This window comes from Hakea prostrata, chromosome 4 (genome assembly GCF_041222555.1).
Source record: "Hakea prostrata isolate BN-2017 chromosome 4, UWA_Hpros_2, whole genome shotgun sequence".
Taxonomy (NCBI): domain Eukaryota; kingdom Viridiplantae; phylum Streptophyta; class Magnoliopsida; order Proteales; family Proteaceae; genus Hakea; species Hakea prostrata.
The window spans coordinates 15841803-15858622 of NC_142603.1; the positions used below are offsets into that span (position 1 = coordinate 15841803).

The following is a 16820-nucleotide window of genomic DNA, read 5'->3' on the forward strand; positions in this document are numbered from 1 at the left end:
ACAGTCACCGGGTTTTTTCCCAAAGGTAAGTGTGGCGAGAAATTTATAAACTTCATTGTACATGATTTTAGTAAAAATAACTCTTAGACATATGCCGTCTTAGCTCAGCTGGTAGAGCGCATGGCTTTTAACCATGTGGTCGTGGGTTCGATTCCCACAGACGGCGATGTGAGCGATTTTAGAAGTATTTTTAAAAACTTACCAAGAGTTGAGAATACACTATGGCAGCAGATTTCTTTTGGTCTTCTCAAGAAAACACATTGGATGGGTCTTTGCATAACAAGTATCCTAACTCTCATTGGGCAAAAGTAATGAAGAACATCTATTACCGAAGCTGTGATTTTCCTAGAAGCAAAGGCAGGCAGTTGTTAGTTGGTCGAGAGGTGTACTTAAACAAGGCTTGGCATGGAAGGTAAGACGTGGAGACTCCATTAATATCTAGCGTGATAACTGAGCTGGATGATGGGCGTCTTGCAAATGAAGTTCAAATATCAGATGAAGTCACTCAAGTGACATAACTACTTACAGAGGACGGCACCTGGGATAGAGAAAAGTTAAACCTATTATTCCCTGATATTAGCTTGGCGACTCAAAGGATACAACTGTCTATGTTTCCTGTGGAAGATCAAATCTACTGGTTTCCTGAAATATCAGGTCAATTTTCGGTCAAGTCAGCATATCATCTGTTGTCTAATGAAAGGAAAATTGAGAAAAATCTAAGAGCATCTTCTTCAACCCGGAAATCATGGGAGCTTATAGATAAAGGGGTTTGGAAGAAAGTTTGGAATTTAAATGCTCTTCCTAAGGTGAGATCATTACTTTGGAGAGCTTGTAATCAAGCTTGGCAACTGCTGCTAACTGTGTTCATCGGGGTATGAAAATGGAAAATACTTGCAGTAAGTGTGGGGAACTTGAAACCATTGAACACCTATTTTTCCACTACACTTATGCTAGAGCAGTTTGGTTGGGTTCACAGTTGGGGCTGCATTTCAATGAAAATCAAGAATACTCCATTGATCAGTGGATTATAGACTGGGGGCAAATTCAGCTAGAGGATAAAGGAAGATATCAGTTCTTGGAAGCTCAACTAGGGTTCATACTGTGATACCTCTGGAGAGCGAGATATACTAATTATTTTACAGCAGATACATGGCTGCCACAAGAGGCAATTCAGCTGGCAGAACAAGCTACCATGGATTTCATTACTGCTCAAGGTACGGTTGCTGGCAGGGAGGATCTCATCGTGGCATTTTCAATCACAAGCATCCAATGGAGGAGTCCTTCAATGGCAGCCACCAGCAAGGGGAGTGATTAAACTTAACTCTGATGCAGCTTTGCGAGCTGATAGATCTGCAAGTGGCATTGGTGTTGTGGCTAGAGATTGGCAAGGAGAACCGATATGGGCACAATCAATACCTGTAGTGTTTGGGGAGGCAGCAGTGGGGGAGGCTCTGGGTATAAAGTATGGTCTCTGGTCAGCAATTGAAGAAGTGTGGCTCCATGTTATACTTGAATCTGATTGTCTCTTTGTTGTCAGTTTACTCTTAAACCCAGCTCTCCAAGCTCCTACACAACTACAAAATGTAATAGCTGATATTAGACAGCTGGCTAGTGCTCCCCTATCCTGTGTTTTTTCTTATATTCCAAGAGATGCCAATGTTGTGGCTCACTCCTTGGCTCAGGAAGCCCTGGCGCTTGAGACAGCGTTGGTTTGGCAAAATTCCACTGCCTGGTTGAGGGAGCATGTTCCCCATCCAAAGCCTTTGTCACCTTCAATTTAATCTAGTTTTCTACCCCAAAAAAAAAAAATGAGAGCCATTTTTAACCCACACCCATGTCTATGTTTATGGGGCACTTGAGAGACTATACCCTATGAGAGCCATTTAACCCACACCCATGTCTATGTTTATGGGGCACTTGGGAGACAATACCCTATGAGAGCCATTTAACCCTCACCCATGTCTATGTTTATGGGGCACAGACTCTTTTTATGGAGTTCCTTTCTTGTTTTTTGCTTGATATGGAGTCCCTTTCACTGTTACATTCGGATTAGCAGGAGACCATAAGGAGAATAACGTATTTTGCCCACTGGAGATTTATAAAAAAGACAGATGGTATCAGTATTTTACGGAAAATGTGAATATGTTTGGAGAAATGAAATTTTCACAAACATTTGATCCCAACAGATACTACCGGTATTTTAAAAAGAACACTTATCAAGCCTCATGGTGGTAGAGTTACACTAACTTTTCAGTAATGTCATCTCTCAGCGGAATCCACTCACTGGTTATCAATCCAATGGGAGTGCAATTTTGATGCCTAAGATTTTTTTAGATTGTCTATATCAAACTGGAAATCCAAAGTCCACATGCTTTCAGCCTGTTCTTTGTAGCACTGTAGATCTCCGACTAACCATCCCTGTGGGGGGGCGCGGGGGGTGGGGGTTTTGGGGGAGGGGTGCTCCCCCAAGAGGGGAGCCCCGCGCCGGGGGGAGAGGGGGCCAGCCAGAAAGAAAGGAAACCACATTGATACAAAGTGAGAAAAAAAGCAAACATTATATATTCGCAGAACAGACTGGAGACGATTCAAGGTTTAGCCGATTTTTTTATTTTATTTATTATTATTTTTTTAATGAGTAACCGGTTTGGTTTATCTTACCGATTCATTCTCCGAACCGAATTATCTGTACTTGATTTAACGAAAAAACAGAGGAAAACGTAAAAGTAACCTAACCGCCGCCTGATCTGCAGGCGGGGGCCCCGGGGGGGGCCCCCCCTTTGGGCCCCGGGGATTTTTTCCCCTAAGGACACCCTTTCCTTTTATTTTTGAAGCCCTAGGATTTCTAGGGATTTTATGGAGTTCATTTCTAATTTGGATGGGAATGTGTGATGTGTCTTAAGTTCTTTACATTCCATTTACAAGTCACATTAAACAACTGAAATTAAATTTTAAAAAAATAATTGATGTAATTTATAAATACACTCAACCCTGTTGGAAATATGTTTAAAACTTTTTGTATATTATTATTGTTTAAATATATTTTTTAATCATGTCTTTTATCTTATAATTTTTATAACGAAAACTTTAGCCAACATTGGACAAAAAGAAACTGATTATCTCGTTTATGTATAGTAAGAACCTATGTAATATATATTTGGGGTTAAGGATCGAACCTTGTGTGATACGAACCAAGCCTGAACCCAAGTGTGACCCAACAATGGTTATATATAATTAATATTTAATTAATATTAATAATTCTATACAACTTGGGTCGTGCGTCGTGGGCCTTCATCTGGAAGTCCCATTTTATCAATGGACCGAAAAGCCCACTGTTGGGTGAAAGTGTTTAGCTGAATAGGTACCTTCATGTAGGGAGTAGAGCTGAATAAATACCCTCACAAAGAGAGGTGACCTTACACTTTCATCCACATCCTTGGGGGCTTTATATAAACCTATTTTCGAATTCATGTTTTATATGGAATTTTCTCCTCTTCTTTCTCTCTCTGTTGTTATTCTGTTAAGCAGTGAGCATAACCTGATTACACCTTAAGTAACATTTATAGGGTGCAATCTGATCTTAGATGAAGACACAATTGGTATCCGTATTGCACAAATTGGTGTATATTAATACCTTAAAGAATGTACCTCTGTTACATTTCAGCTCTGACAAAATTTCGTGGTTACTACAACCTTTCAAGTGTTTATGAAGATTCTTCTACAAGTTCTCAACAAACCCTTTGATGTGATGTTTGAACACATGTCACCCATCCACAAAGAAATGAATAGTCCATTTCTGCCACTGGATATCAGTCATAGAATACTCTGGGGAACCAATCTGATTGTCTTTGCATTTAAAATTTTGCAACTGTGTCCCATCTGGAATTCATATTATCCTACAGAGTCTCGCAGAAAATTTGTCTCAGCCCAAAATATTCGGTGTATGCTTGTCTGATCCCAAATCGTTCAAGATGAGCAGCATTTGCAGAGCGAATATGCTGAAAGGCAGTCGGCTGACTAGTCACTTCGCTTAGTATAGTATTGATTGTAAGGCATCCAATAAGGATGCTTGAATGAAAAAACTATACTCTGAGGAGCTAAAATAATTGATGTAAATTACTTTTGGAAGTTAAAATAACTGATGTTGCACACTTGCACCTCTCTCTGGTGAGACAAATTGCAATATTGAACATTTGATGAATACAGGTACAGTCAAATGTTAACCATGAGGCTACTTTCCGAATGACTAGAGAGAACAGAAAAGAAACACAAGGCAAAAGTAATGATGAATTTACTTGTCTTTACTTTTCCTTTCTATCATCCAAAAGGAAGCCCGGAAGCTGTCTTGTATTGTAGCTTTCCTACACACATCTTTGGCGAAAGAAAAAAAGTGAAAGGAATCACTCAATTAATCAGCTGACCTCGGCTACCATGAAAAGTGTTGATGAGAAGCAAGCTCATATGGTTCCCAGCCCAGCCTCAATATAAAATGGGTTGGTCCTTCTCATGCACCTGTTCTTGGTTAATATATCGTAGTCGTTGAAGAGAAAGGCAGAGCCCTTTACGGAGGGCATGGCAGATTAAGTTTGCAGAGGTAGAAAGAATATACATGAGATAACAATCTAGCAAACAACTATATGTAAGCTTGCATTATCTGGAAGTGGACCTTGAAGGAGTGTTGTCTGATTTGCCTCAAGATCCTCGACCCTTAGTTGTGTTTTGCAATTCATTGAGAATCTGGTGGCGGCGGTCTTTCAAGAAGTTGAGTCGGGTTATTAACTTTGATGGCCCAGATGATGCAGACACATTTCCCTGCAGGAGACAGATGCAGAAATAGTGAAAGAACAATTAACCAATGAATTCATCTTCTGAAGTGGAGAAGCAAAGAAAGACCTTCTAGACCTTAAGGACAAGATGAAATATGTAGAATACCAGACAAGCATTCTACTGAGCACTGAAGGCTTACCTCGCTCTTTGAACTACATTTCTTAGAGTCTGTTGAAGCATTAGGATTTGTAGCAGATACGATGCTGTTATGACCTGTTGAATCTAGCTTTTGCTTCCGAGGTGGTTGCTGGCTGGTTGAAGATGGCGCATCAGTTTCAGTAACGTGACATGTTGAATCTATCTCGTGTTTCTGAGGTGGTAGCTCGTTTGATAATGATGGTGCTTCCTGCATCTTCACATTTTTATTTCCCATTGGAGCCAAAAATAGTATTTTATTGAATTATGTAAATAGCAACAATCTAGCCTTTTCCTACCTAAATGGGGTGTCACACGCACACATACCACACACAAAGACACTTAAGACTGTCTCCTAGAACCCCTAGACAAATAGGGAGGAAGCAAAACCCTAGAAGGGAAGACATTCGCCCCCTATTTAGTATCTAAAATGGGAAAACAAGCCTAATTACACATTAGTACAAGCAAAAAGTTGGGAAGCTTACAATACAGCAACAACAACCAATGAGCCTTTGTCCCAACTAAATCAGGTCGGCTACAAGGATACTTGCCTTCCAATTAGCTCTATTTGAGGCCATACTGAATACAAGGCCTATGCTATGCATATCATTTATCACCACTTTTCTTAAGGTAATCCTAGGTTTGCCTCTCGTTCTTCTATTTCATTTCAATCTGGATTAAATCCCTTCTCCATACAAGGGCATTTAAAGACCTCTGGTGAATGTGGTTGTGCCACATCAATTGACTTTCTCGCAACTTATAATTTTTTGGAACTACTCCAAGACAAACTCTAATATGATCATGATCATTCCTATCTTATCCTTCCCAGTTTTACCACTCACCCATCTCAACATCCTCATTTCACACTGAGTTTACCTATATGATGCTTCTTAACAGCACAACACTATGCACTATACATCATATATTGTCATACAACGGTCCTATAGGATTTTCCTTTGAGCTTCAAAGAAATACATCGATCACACAAGACCCAAGATGCACCCCTCCACTTCATCCACCCTATTTTAATTCTTTAGGAAACATCATCATTTATATCACGTTTTCTATTTATGATTGAGCCAAGGTACCTAACATAGTCGCTTTGTGGATCTCCTTCTCATCAAGTTCCATCACCTCATCATCCGTCCAATCACGACCATAAAAACTAGATATTCCCTTTTCGTTCTACATAGTTTGAAGCCTTTTAATTCCAAAGTTGCTCCCATGATTCTAACTTTGCTACTAATACCTACTTGTGTCTCATGTATCAAAACAATATCATCAACACAAAGCATATACCAAGGAACCTCATGTTGAATTTCTTTAGTTAAATCATTCATTATAAATGCAAAAAAAATATGGGCCACATTTAACATTCATTACAACTAAAGGAGCTCCAGAGAAGGGGCTTATATCAGTGTGTTGATCTCCAGATGCTGATGGCCTGGCATAGCAAGAAGCAAAGACTGACCAGGTCCAGTAATAGCCGGGGCTAGTGGTCTATATGGCATCTGAACTTGCATGGTTAAAATATCCTCTTTGGGACTTGGATTTTCTATTTTCTCTACCTATGAAGATGTCATGTGAAAAGTGAAAACCAAGCTGCTGCTATCTAAATTGCAAACAATCCTTGTTCCATGAGAAAACTGAATAACATCAAACATGTTGAAGTTGATGATCACTAATTAAAAAATGCCATGACAAAGAACCTGATTGTTACTCCATATGTTTCATCTATTGATCAGTGATCAGCTGGTCTATCTATTTCCTATGTCTCTTCTTGGACCTAATTTCCAGAAAACATTCTTCCAAGGTGTGCATTGGTGATGTGTGTAACTCCAGCATGAGGAGTTCAGATGAGATCGCAGACAGATGGTGGCCTCGATTGGACTACATCATGTTGGTCAACTGTGGGAGTTCGCAGACAGATGGTGACCTCGATTGGACTACATCATGTTGGTCAACTGTGGGAGTATCTGCAATACTCATGAATGGGGAGTAACCCTATTATGAAAGTTGTCTAAATAGTTTTAAATGGTTTAGGTTTTAGCTTCCAAGTCAGCCGATGTTACTTTGCTAATATTCCTTGTATGTGTTGTAATCTGGTTTGGCTTTCTCCATAGATAAATTTATGAGTGATGGACCACATACTGGTTCCATCACTGAACTGTTTTTCTTGCACTCTTCTTTCTTTCATCTTGCTCTTATTCTCTTCACACTTGTATTCTCCATTACTCATGGGCTAGTTATTGACCCTTCTCTTGTCACCTTGTCACACAAAACTTGTACAGACGTACATGCTACTTCAATATAATAATTACATCCTGCCAGTACTGAACATTTTGAGGAAATTCATGATTAAGTCAGGTACATCTTGCATTGGGATGAAAAAGATCATATAAGAACTAGTTAGACTAGTTAGACACAATGAAAAGGCCTACCTCATCCTTTGTGCTAGAATTCCTAGAGTAAATTGAAGCAAGGGGCTCAACTACTACTGGCGGCACAGCAGATGAAGTAACAGGGACCTCCACCGATTTGGTACTGATGTCATAAACTGTCTGTTTCTGAAGTGGTTTCTCGTTTGAAAAATATTGATCTTCTTGACCCCTCACAATCATACTGCCTGCCCTATTGAAACTGGTGTTCTGAGGGAAAATAGGGGAAAAGACATTCATCTGTAAGTCAGGATCCCCAAAAAGGAAAGATAACCATTACAAATCAGTACATACTATGCTTACATGTGTAATTTCTTGAGGGTAGGCCGATTCTGTAGTTTCAACAACCTTCTGCTGATCATCCTTTCTACATCAGACAAATGTTTCAGATAAGCAAGTTACCCGTGAAAGAAAAACCCACTTAAGAAAATAACCACTTAAATCACATTACTATCCTGTTTTACAATATCAGTCATATTCCTCAGACATAATGCGAGGATACACCCCAGATGCCTGTTCGGTAAAAAAACATTTGTAAACAAGGTGGATATATGAGCAGAAGTGAAAACTCACAACGATGCTTGATGATTTGGGGTTTTTTGACAATGACATTGTGAAGTCTTCACAGATTCATTGTTTTGATGGCGTTCTTGATCAAGCTGCACATGGAGAGAAGCAACTTTCTGGTCCAAATTAAGGACTTCTACTTCTGCAGCAGCAATTTCCTTGAGATCTGCCTTGGTCTTCAGTACATATACATATTTTAAGTCTCTTTTCTAAACCATAACACTTCAAATATCAGGAAATAGTTAATTTGCTTTCTTGAACTAACCTTGTAATCAATATTAGCTGAGACAGGAAAATGCCTCGAGGACATACCAAGTCCTGCTTCCAAAGCTTCTCTCAAATCTCTTTCTTGTTGTAACTGTTCCTGTAGTCTTGCTACCTATATCCAAGATATCACCTTGACAATTAATGGCAAGCTATGTACTGAAGGACAGGAAGACTATGTTGAATGTCAATCAGAAACAATAGAATTATGCTGCATTCAAGCGAAGAGTTTACGGATTATACATCTTTCTCCAGAGCCACACGACGGTCATGCAAAGCCTGCTTTCTTTTCTCCAGATTTGCTTGCAGGGTCATATTCTCTTCTTCCTAGATTAAGGAAGTACATAACACTAAGATTAACAAAACAGTTTTCTTAAAGAAGCTCACAAATAGTGAAATGAAAACAGAACACCCTACTTCCTTTGCAAGTCTATTTTGCAAGTCAGCTTTAGTGAACTCAAGCTTCTGAACTACAGCCCTGCATTAAGGCAAACAGTCAGAATTGCAGATAAATTCGAATGAGAAAGAAAAGGCTAATTCCTCAATCTAATCACTTTGAGGGATGGGTTTGAATGAATTCTATGCAACAAACAGAACTTGCAAGATCATACGTGTACTGTAGGGTTTTCGGAAATAACATCATTTCAAAATGCTAGAGTTCCCCATTCCCTTCAAGTTTTACTGTATCCTAATCAAAATAAATTAAGAACCAGATGAAGATGCAGGGCAATGGTCTAACTTGTAAATCATGAAATACAAAGCAAACTTTATCGGTTATGATACCCATGAAAAGCCAGATTTGCACAACAGAAAAGATAAGAGACCTATAATAGTACAAGAAAGTGCATTGAAATCAGATCATATACTTCAGGTTTTCTTCGTATAAAAACAACTCAGCTTAGCCCAACTAAATGGGTCGTCAACATGGATGCTTGCGTTCCAATAAGCTTTAGTTGAGGTCATATTTGAGCTTTCTCAACACTTCAGAGATTATTTTGTTCCCCTTCTCCCTCCCCCCTTGCCCCCCCTGGTTTGGTTCAAAGATCATATACCCCGTCATTCCCTCACCCTTTGGGGAGCCCTAAACTTAGCCCTCCCCACCCAAGCTTTCCTTATTAGCTGCCATATCCCTGCTAATACCAATTGTATCCTTTGTTGGAATGGTACTGAGGACATTGAGCATTTGTTCTTCTCTTGCCCCTTCTCTAGTTCTCTCTGGAGAAAAGCCCTTGCTTCCAATTGGCCCCGCTCCCGTCGCTCATTTGGGTTTGATCGTGATTTCTCTTGGGTTTTGATTAACTTTTCAGGTACCTCTATTTATGACCGGATTAGTAGACTTGTTTTTTGTGCTATGATCCACCATCTGTGGTGGGAGCGTAATTTCAGGCGTTGGTCGTCCAAATCCTGCTCTTTTGACTTGATTTGGAATGCTATCCACTTTGATGTTTCCACTAGGATTATCTCTGTTCACCATCCCCCGGTTGTTGACTCCCCTAGAAATTGGCTCATTGTTGTCTCCTGGGGGCTCAACTCCCAATTCCAATCTTCTCTCTGATCCTTCCCCTTTTGGATCTTTCTTGTAGTTAGGTGTTTGTTTTATTTAATTATGTATTCATCCAAAAAAAAATTATCCAAAAGTTCAAATAGGTTCAACCCCAAGACCTGACAAACAACATTCAGGGCCCTCAGCCCATCATGAACAAAGACGTAACGTCAAATAACACAAACATTTAAAGAATGTTACTTGGTTTGCTTGACACATCTTCCCCATCTTAAACTAGCCTCCATTTGTTTTTTAAATTCACCTATATTTCTATATCTTACTTTCTTTGCTAAATCGCCAATACTCCAGAAAAAATCAACCTAAGGAAAAGAAAACTAAAACTGCATAAAAAACATCAAAAAATTCATGCAATGACACCAAAAGTTTGTACACAAGATGCAAGAAAACATACAGAGCTTCTCTAAAACAAATTTAGGTAAATTTTACTTCAGGTGCATTATGCATCGATTGCTTACTCGTCTTCACTTGGAAAGTCAATGGATTCCATGGAAAGGTTCTTCTTTGCCTGGAGAATGGAAAGGAATTTAGTTAAAATTAACATTAAATTTGGGATAAGCCATCTGCAAAAGATAGCACTAGTGACCCAGTTCATCTTGGATGCACACAACCAAAAATTATAGTGTTACTCAATGACAAAGAATACTAAGGAACATGAGTACTCACAGCAGTACGCCCCCAAACTGTTCGACGTTTGGCACAAGGAACAGGTTCATTCTCTTTATTTGTAGATACTGGAGTGGAAAAGGACCGATCAAAACCAACTTCTTCATGCCCATGAGTTGTTGAAGGAAAAATATCTCCCACTATTGAGACAGAGACATCTTCCAATGATTCAAAAGACTCAATACCAGGCATTGCCCGACCAATATTCTTTTCACCATTTGGATTGTTGTTTCTTTGAACAATAGAATCCTGAGGTATTAAAGACAGAGGTTCACAGGACAGCTCCTGGTTGGCATCAAAATTTTCACTAACTGTAGAAGAATCAGTGGAGGAATAAGCCCCTTCAGAAACCTGCACCATAGAAAAAGGATGTAAAAAATTGTGATATGTGATAAAACCAAAACAAAAGCAGCACACAGCCTAAGATGTGCGGAGATGTGTTAAATGGGGATGAGTGTTGTTAGTTGTAATAATATAAAGATATGTTGAAAAAGCACCAAAGACTGTTAAAGCTGACAATTATTCACTGACCACTGAAATCCTCATTTTATGATGGTTACTGTTTTAGCATCCAAATGCAATGGACAGCCTTAACCTCATTTTATGATAATTTTGTCCATAGCTCATATGTTTGTTTTTTCTGAAGATCTTTACTTCTCTCTTTCAGTTGCTCTAAAGGTGACTTATCCACTAGTGTCAACTGGTAAAATCAGAAACTTTTCTTTTTAACCTTTCTTCAGGGGACGGGTGGGTGGACGTGGAGGCACTCTCTCTCTTGCATATCCCAATTCAACTAAGAGACAGTTTGTTTGCCGGACAAAAAGGGGTGATATAGTTAAAAGTGTGGGACCAATCTAAGTGGGTTGAGGGGACAAAAAAGTTAATGAAAGAAAAGTGAGGGAAAAGTAACTTATGTAGGCTCCACAAACTTTATGTTTTCAACAAAATCCCACAAAAAGGGATGGGATTTAATTAGGCATGCAGTAGGAAAAGACATTCTACAATAGAAAGCTGAAGTGGATGAGTACATAGCAGAGACAAAGACATTCTCAGAAAGTTATTGTGTAACCATAATGTGTGATGAATGGACTAGTCCGACAAGAAAGTCCATCATCAACTTCACTGTGATGGGCAGACTATTCTTAAAATCAGTAGTGCATCCAAAGAAGTAAAAGATGCAAAATACATCTACAGACTCCTAAAAAGGGGTGACTAAGGTTGGGGTGCAAAATATTGTCCAATTTGTAACAAACAACTGTAGCAATTTAAAAAGGGCAATCAAGAAGTTGATGAACAACAAGAAGTATAAACTTTTTCTGGATGCCATGTGCTGCCACTGCCTTGACCTTGTATTGAAAAACATTGGGAAAATCAAGCCTGTGCAACTTGTAGTTGACAAAGCAAGGCAGGTAATAAACTCTGTATACAATCATAGTGAGCATGAGTGTGAAATCAAAAGACCATCGTGGGTTGTTTTTTGGTCAAACAAACACTCATGGATGTTTTTGTAGGCCTTAAAATAGGCACTTTAAGAAGAACCAGACCGGAAAATTGACTAAAAATCATTGTTGTCAAGTTGCTAGGCACCTTATCTGTGACTGTTGTTACCCACAGAATGTTTTATTTTGTCATTTCCATGACATAAAGGTTTAGAAGCGGAGAATTGGGCCAATATCATTGTTTCTGAATATATCAGCAATTTCCTAACAATCCCGATGATTTTAACAGAAGCAAGACATAAAACCATCACCTCAAAACTTATTTAGTACCAAAACATGTCAGTCTTACCACTGAGAACAACACTGGTAAACTTGATCATGCTCCAGAGAAACAGCTTCTGGTCTCTGACCAAAGGAATTTATCTTTATTCAAGATATTGCAGAAATATACATTGACCAAATGAGGACTAAAAGACTTTCTTCAACCACCAAAGTAATACTCTTATTTTCTGAATTATGATGCACCAGTATAGAAATAGAAGAATACCCAGGATCAAAACAATGCACAAGAAATAAACCAGCCACATGATCATATCAGAATCAAAACCTAAGAATTGCACATGATTTGCATTTGATTTATAAATGAAAAGAAATAAAGCATCATATGGTAGGTTTGCCTGACTGTAGATCATGTTCAAGTAAAGGAATGAACCTCTTCATTATTCAGATCATCACCATTGTTTTCACTGCTTTTGCTGCAAGTACCACTTACTGCATGATCATGATCTTCTTCTGCATCGACATCAAGATCATGCTGTGAATCACAGCATTCATCATCTCCAATGACCTCATCATCATCGCTTGCTTCCTCATCCACACTGCCACTCTCTTCCGAATCAGAGTATAATTCAGAAGAATAACCATCATTGAGCTGATCATCCTGCAACACTTCCATAAGCTTACAAAGCAACCGATAAAAAAAAATTAGGACTGTAAGATAACTAAGAAAGATAAGATGAAATAGAATACTAAATATATTTGTTGGTGTACCACAATTTAATATCAACTGTTATTTGATTGTCTGCCTAATTTGAGTCGGTGACAACAAAATCATTTCATGATTTCAACCAGATTTGTAGCTTTTATGATTTTAGTCGAATCATAGTCAGAAAATTATTTTGATTTTGAAATTTGGACCTGTCAAAACATAAGTAATGATATTTTCAAGTGACATTTGCTACTGGTCACATGCTGTTGAGGAAATGCTGAGATTTGACATCCAGGATCCATCCTTAGCAACAACGGAGAGTTGATGCAGGGATTCCAGCTGTCGGTACCCAGTTCAAGGTAATCCAGGAATCACAATCTCAGGTGAAGGCCCAAGCAGTACCAGCCCCCTGGCTTCTGTCCCAGCCAAGTGCAGACCCTGCTGATGGTCTCTCATGGCTTCTGTTTTTCCATTTCCTTTTTTTTGCACAGACGTGGATTCAATTTGTTTCTGTGTTCAAATAGTTATTTTTTGTTTTCTGAAATTAGTTATTTTTCATACGAAGCATTTTGTGTAACTTTTCACATACCTAGGCTATGTTTAGGAGTTAATAATCTTTTTGTATTCCCAGATTTACGTGTCATGTCTTTAATGTTTTCTGCGTAGGTGTTGGGAGTCAAAACTCAATGAAATGTAATTGCATGTAACCAAGAGGCATTCAGCCTCCAACCTTTTCTTTCTTTCTTTGTTATTTCTTCCAGTAAGCGCAGCCTCCATCTTATATATGATACAAACCATGAATTGAAAAAAATGGAGCTCTCTGAGAATTTTCACTTGCAACTCAAGTGGCTGTGGTCTCTTTTGGGCAACCTTGGTGGATTTGTAAGATGGTATCCAGCGGGTCCTTACCATCCAAAGCTATCTCTTATTTTGTGTTTATCTTCATTCACTGAGTTTCCACCTCATATACGACCATCATCTTCAACTTTCCGTCAAACAATTCAAACCACCTCAAACTCGCTAGGTGACTCCTCATCTTCCCTAGGTTGCAACCCTTCTATCCTCGTTTAGTGCCACAACCTGATTCTAATCTGGTTTTCCCCCAGAATTTATCTATCCCTATCCAGATTCTACATCAAGGTGTCATAGGTGCCACTAGGGTAGTTTCTATTTGCTGTTCTCGATAATGGTGAAATGTACTTTCATGGCGGGCTGAACATGAACAGGAGACTCCCCCTGAAGTGAAGGAACTTGAGTAGTGGAGTTAGAAGCAAGAATCAAGGTGATATTACCTGACCAAGAGCTAAGACCTTGATCAGGAGATGACAGTTAGCTAGATGGCAGTGCACGTGTCGTAGGTTCCACTGGGTGGTGTCCATTTTCAGCTCAGTGACAAAGTACATCTACTTTCATGGGGCACTAAACTTGAATAGAAGATCCGCGAACTAGAGCTAGTGGAAATAATATTGGTGGCCGAAGGCACATCTTCACCAAGCAGAGAAGTATTCCCCCAATTGAAAAGGTGCCGAAGAGTAGTAGATGGTAGACTTATGGAGCATGTTGTCCATAGAAACAAGGACCCAGCGAGGATGAGGATAACATTTGTTAACTTAAATGCACAATTAAGTCCATGGTGATCTAACTTGCCACGGAAATGATCCTGGACAAAACAGGCACATCCGAAGACTTCAGGTGGAATAACCAGTCAGGGCCTTGAACTCAAGAACAGCAATAGCAGTAGTGACAGACCTTCATTTTGATAATGAGGAACATTCGTTCAAAATATAAGAGCAACAGCCACTTGCAACAGGTGCCCATTCTTCCAACAAGAAACAACATTTTAAGTCTGTGAATTAATACAACAGGTCTGATGGAGACATTACCAAGCAGAAAGCAGAACCCCACTTCCTCTGTGAAGCATTACAGTAGTTGATGCAAATCCACAATCAATTTGGGCTTCCTTTTAGTGGAATAGGCCTAGGAGGACGGGATATTGGGTCCTAGACCCACAGGTAAACCTTGCAATAGGCAACTTTAAGTGCCCAAAGAAGTGTATCTGGACTAAGTGTAAAATTAGCTTATTATATAGCTTATTTTTATGTTTCTTAGCTAAACCATGGCTCAGTTGTCCTAAAATCTGATCCAATTTGACGTTTTAAGTCTTTGAAATCTTTAATTACTATGTAATGAAGCCCCAAGTAAGCCTCCATGCAGGGGAGGACTAGCATTAAGTTAGGCTAGTTAAAAGTAAGGCAATTAGTCAATTATTTTCCTATTGTTACTAGGATGAGCTGTATTCCAAAGACATTAGTACTCTACCTGTTAAGACCCTTAGCCCTTCCCCCCCCCCCCCTGGGCGGCCCAAAACAATAAGAAAAGAAAAGTATGAGAATAATTCAGATTTGTTTTTGTTAAAAATTTCCTGATTGCAAGAGTTTTTTATGCTGCTGCCTCCTTCTCCATCATGGGACTGATTGAATAAAATCTAGAGTAAACATGGTGTGTTATATCCAAGCACCACACATATCCAAGCTACAAAAGTTGGGAACTTGGGGAGTAATATCCAAGCCCTGATTTGACTGTGGAGTGAGGAATCAGTTCTCTACTACACCAACAAAGCTTGCTGCTGCTGAAGAACAACAGCTGCAGCGCCAGTTGAAGAAACTATCCTTCTTTTCTTTCATCCTTGCCTTTTCCTTTTTGATTTTCTGTTTAAACCTACACCATTCAAACCCCAAGTTTCCCAGCATTATTGTCCATTAGATTAGTTCATAAATCCTGGAAGAAAACCCCTCACGGAAAGCCAATCCCCCCCCCCCTTTTAAAGTCCCATCCTTCCATTAACACTCTATTAAAGCCTTAATAGCCCAAACCTACAACACCAAGGTAGACATGTTTTATCCATCATAATTTAGTATTATTGTTTGGAAATCACCCCCTACATTACCTTCCATCGATCCAAAACGCAACCTTGGAACTTCATTAACTTCTATTCCCTAATTCCTCTCAACTTCCCTACAAGTTTAGGGCCTCTGGGGATTACAACCAACCGTTAGAAAAGGTTGAAACTTGGATTGGAATCCATTTCTTAGCTCCCTCATCACTGTCCTAAAGTTAACAGCCCCATCTAAGATCTAGAAATCCCAAAACCAACTCCCCCCTTTGACACCTGAAATGCCTAAAGAGTGTTGGGTCTGATTTGAGACCTTGGCATTGGCCCTCAACCCAGTTGGGGCTACATGAGTGGTCGGCTTTGCAGTTTCACACATCAATAACCCACATAGACATTCGAATCAATGGAGAGGTAACATGAGCTAGACCATATCAAATAATTGCTCTCATCCAATAGAAGGGAGTTAAACAGGAATGAAGGGAAATCATTCTGAATCCGACAACTCAATCTTTCAATTCCATTTTATGCAGTAGAGTCTACCATTATACTTAGCGCTCAGTCAAAGCAAAGAACTAAGAACAATTGAATGTGACATGAACACTTGAAAGATTTATGCTCATCACAAAGGACTAACAAGAACACGAGAGATTTTGAACCTTGAAAAAGCTGATCCAGGCCTTAAATCCTAAATAAGTCAATCTTATCTTGAAATCCTAGAGAAGTCAAATTGGAACACAAGGGTTGTTAAATTATCATTCTAGGGAGATTAACCCAATAGAAGACGATAGGCCCTGTGAAAGAAGCAGAGGAAGGTAAAAAAGGACTAACAAGAACACGAGACATTTTGAACCCTAAAAAAGCTGATCCAGGCCTTAAATCCTAAATAAGTCAATCTGATCTTAAAATCCTAGAGAAGTCAAATTGGAACACAAGGGTTGTTAAATGATCATTCAAGGGAGATTAACCCAATAGAAGACGATAGACCCTGTGAGAGAAGCAGAGGAAGGTAACAAGGAAAGAAGTGCTGCGAGAAGTCAGAGAGGAA

General features: G+C 39.3%; 2 protein-coding genes and 1 non-coding gene across 3 annotated transcripts in view; 2 read left to right on the top strand and 1 right to left on the bottom strand.

The window, feature by feature from the left end:
- The first annotated feature begins 93 nt into the window (after window positions 1–93).
- On the top strand, window positions 94–166 carry TRNAK-UUU (transfer RNA lysine (anticodon UUU)). The gene has a single exon. It is a non-coding gene; the product is annotated as a tRNA-Lys (tRNA).
- Window positions 167–880: 714 nt separating this feature from the next.
- Window positions 881–1781, top strand: LOC149018161 (uncharacterized). The gene is made up of 2 exons (XM_089153856.1): window positions 881–1092; window positions 1175–1781. The coding sequence occupies exons 1-2, from the start codon at window positions 881–883 to the stop codon at window positions 1779–1781; spliced, it is 819 nt and encodes a 272-aa protein (XP_089009982.1).
- Window positions 1782–3831: 2050 nt separating this feature from the next.
- Window positions 3832–16820, bottom strand: part of LOC149018162 (rho GTPase-activating protein REN1-like) — a 55421-nt gene continuing 42432 nt past the window's right edge. Inside the window, exons 15-25 of the mRNA XM_089152473.1 lie at window positions 12607–12852; window positions 10456–10806; window positions 10248–10297; window positions 8646–8706; window positions 8472–8555; window positions 8230–8343; window positions 7971–8140; window positions 7701–7764; window positions 7401–7607; window positions 4964–5176; window positions 3832–4809 (exon numbers count right to left, since the gene is read on the bottom strand). Coding sequence (XP_089008599.1) covers window positions 4690–4809; window positions 4964–5176; window positions 7401–7607; window positions 7701–7764; window positions 7971–8140; window positions 8230–8343; window positions 8472–8555; window positions 8646–8706; window positions 10248–10297; window positions 10456–10806; window positions 12607–12852 — 1680 coding nt within the window. The 3' untranslated portion in view covers window positions 3832–4689. The remainder of the gene's footprint in view (window positions 4810–4963; window positions 5177–7400; window positions 7608–7700; window positions 7765–7970; window positions 8141–8229; window positions 8344–8471; window positions 8556–8645; window positions 8707–10247; window positions 10298–10455; window positions 10807–12606; window positions 12853–16820) is intronic.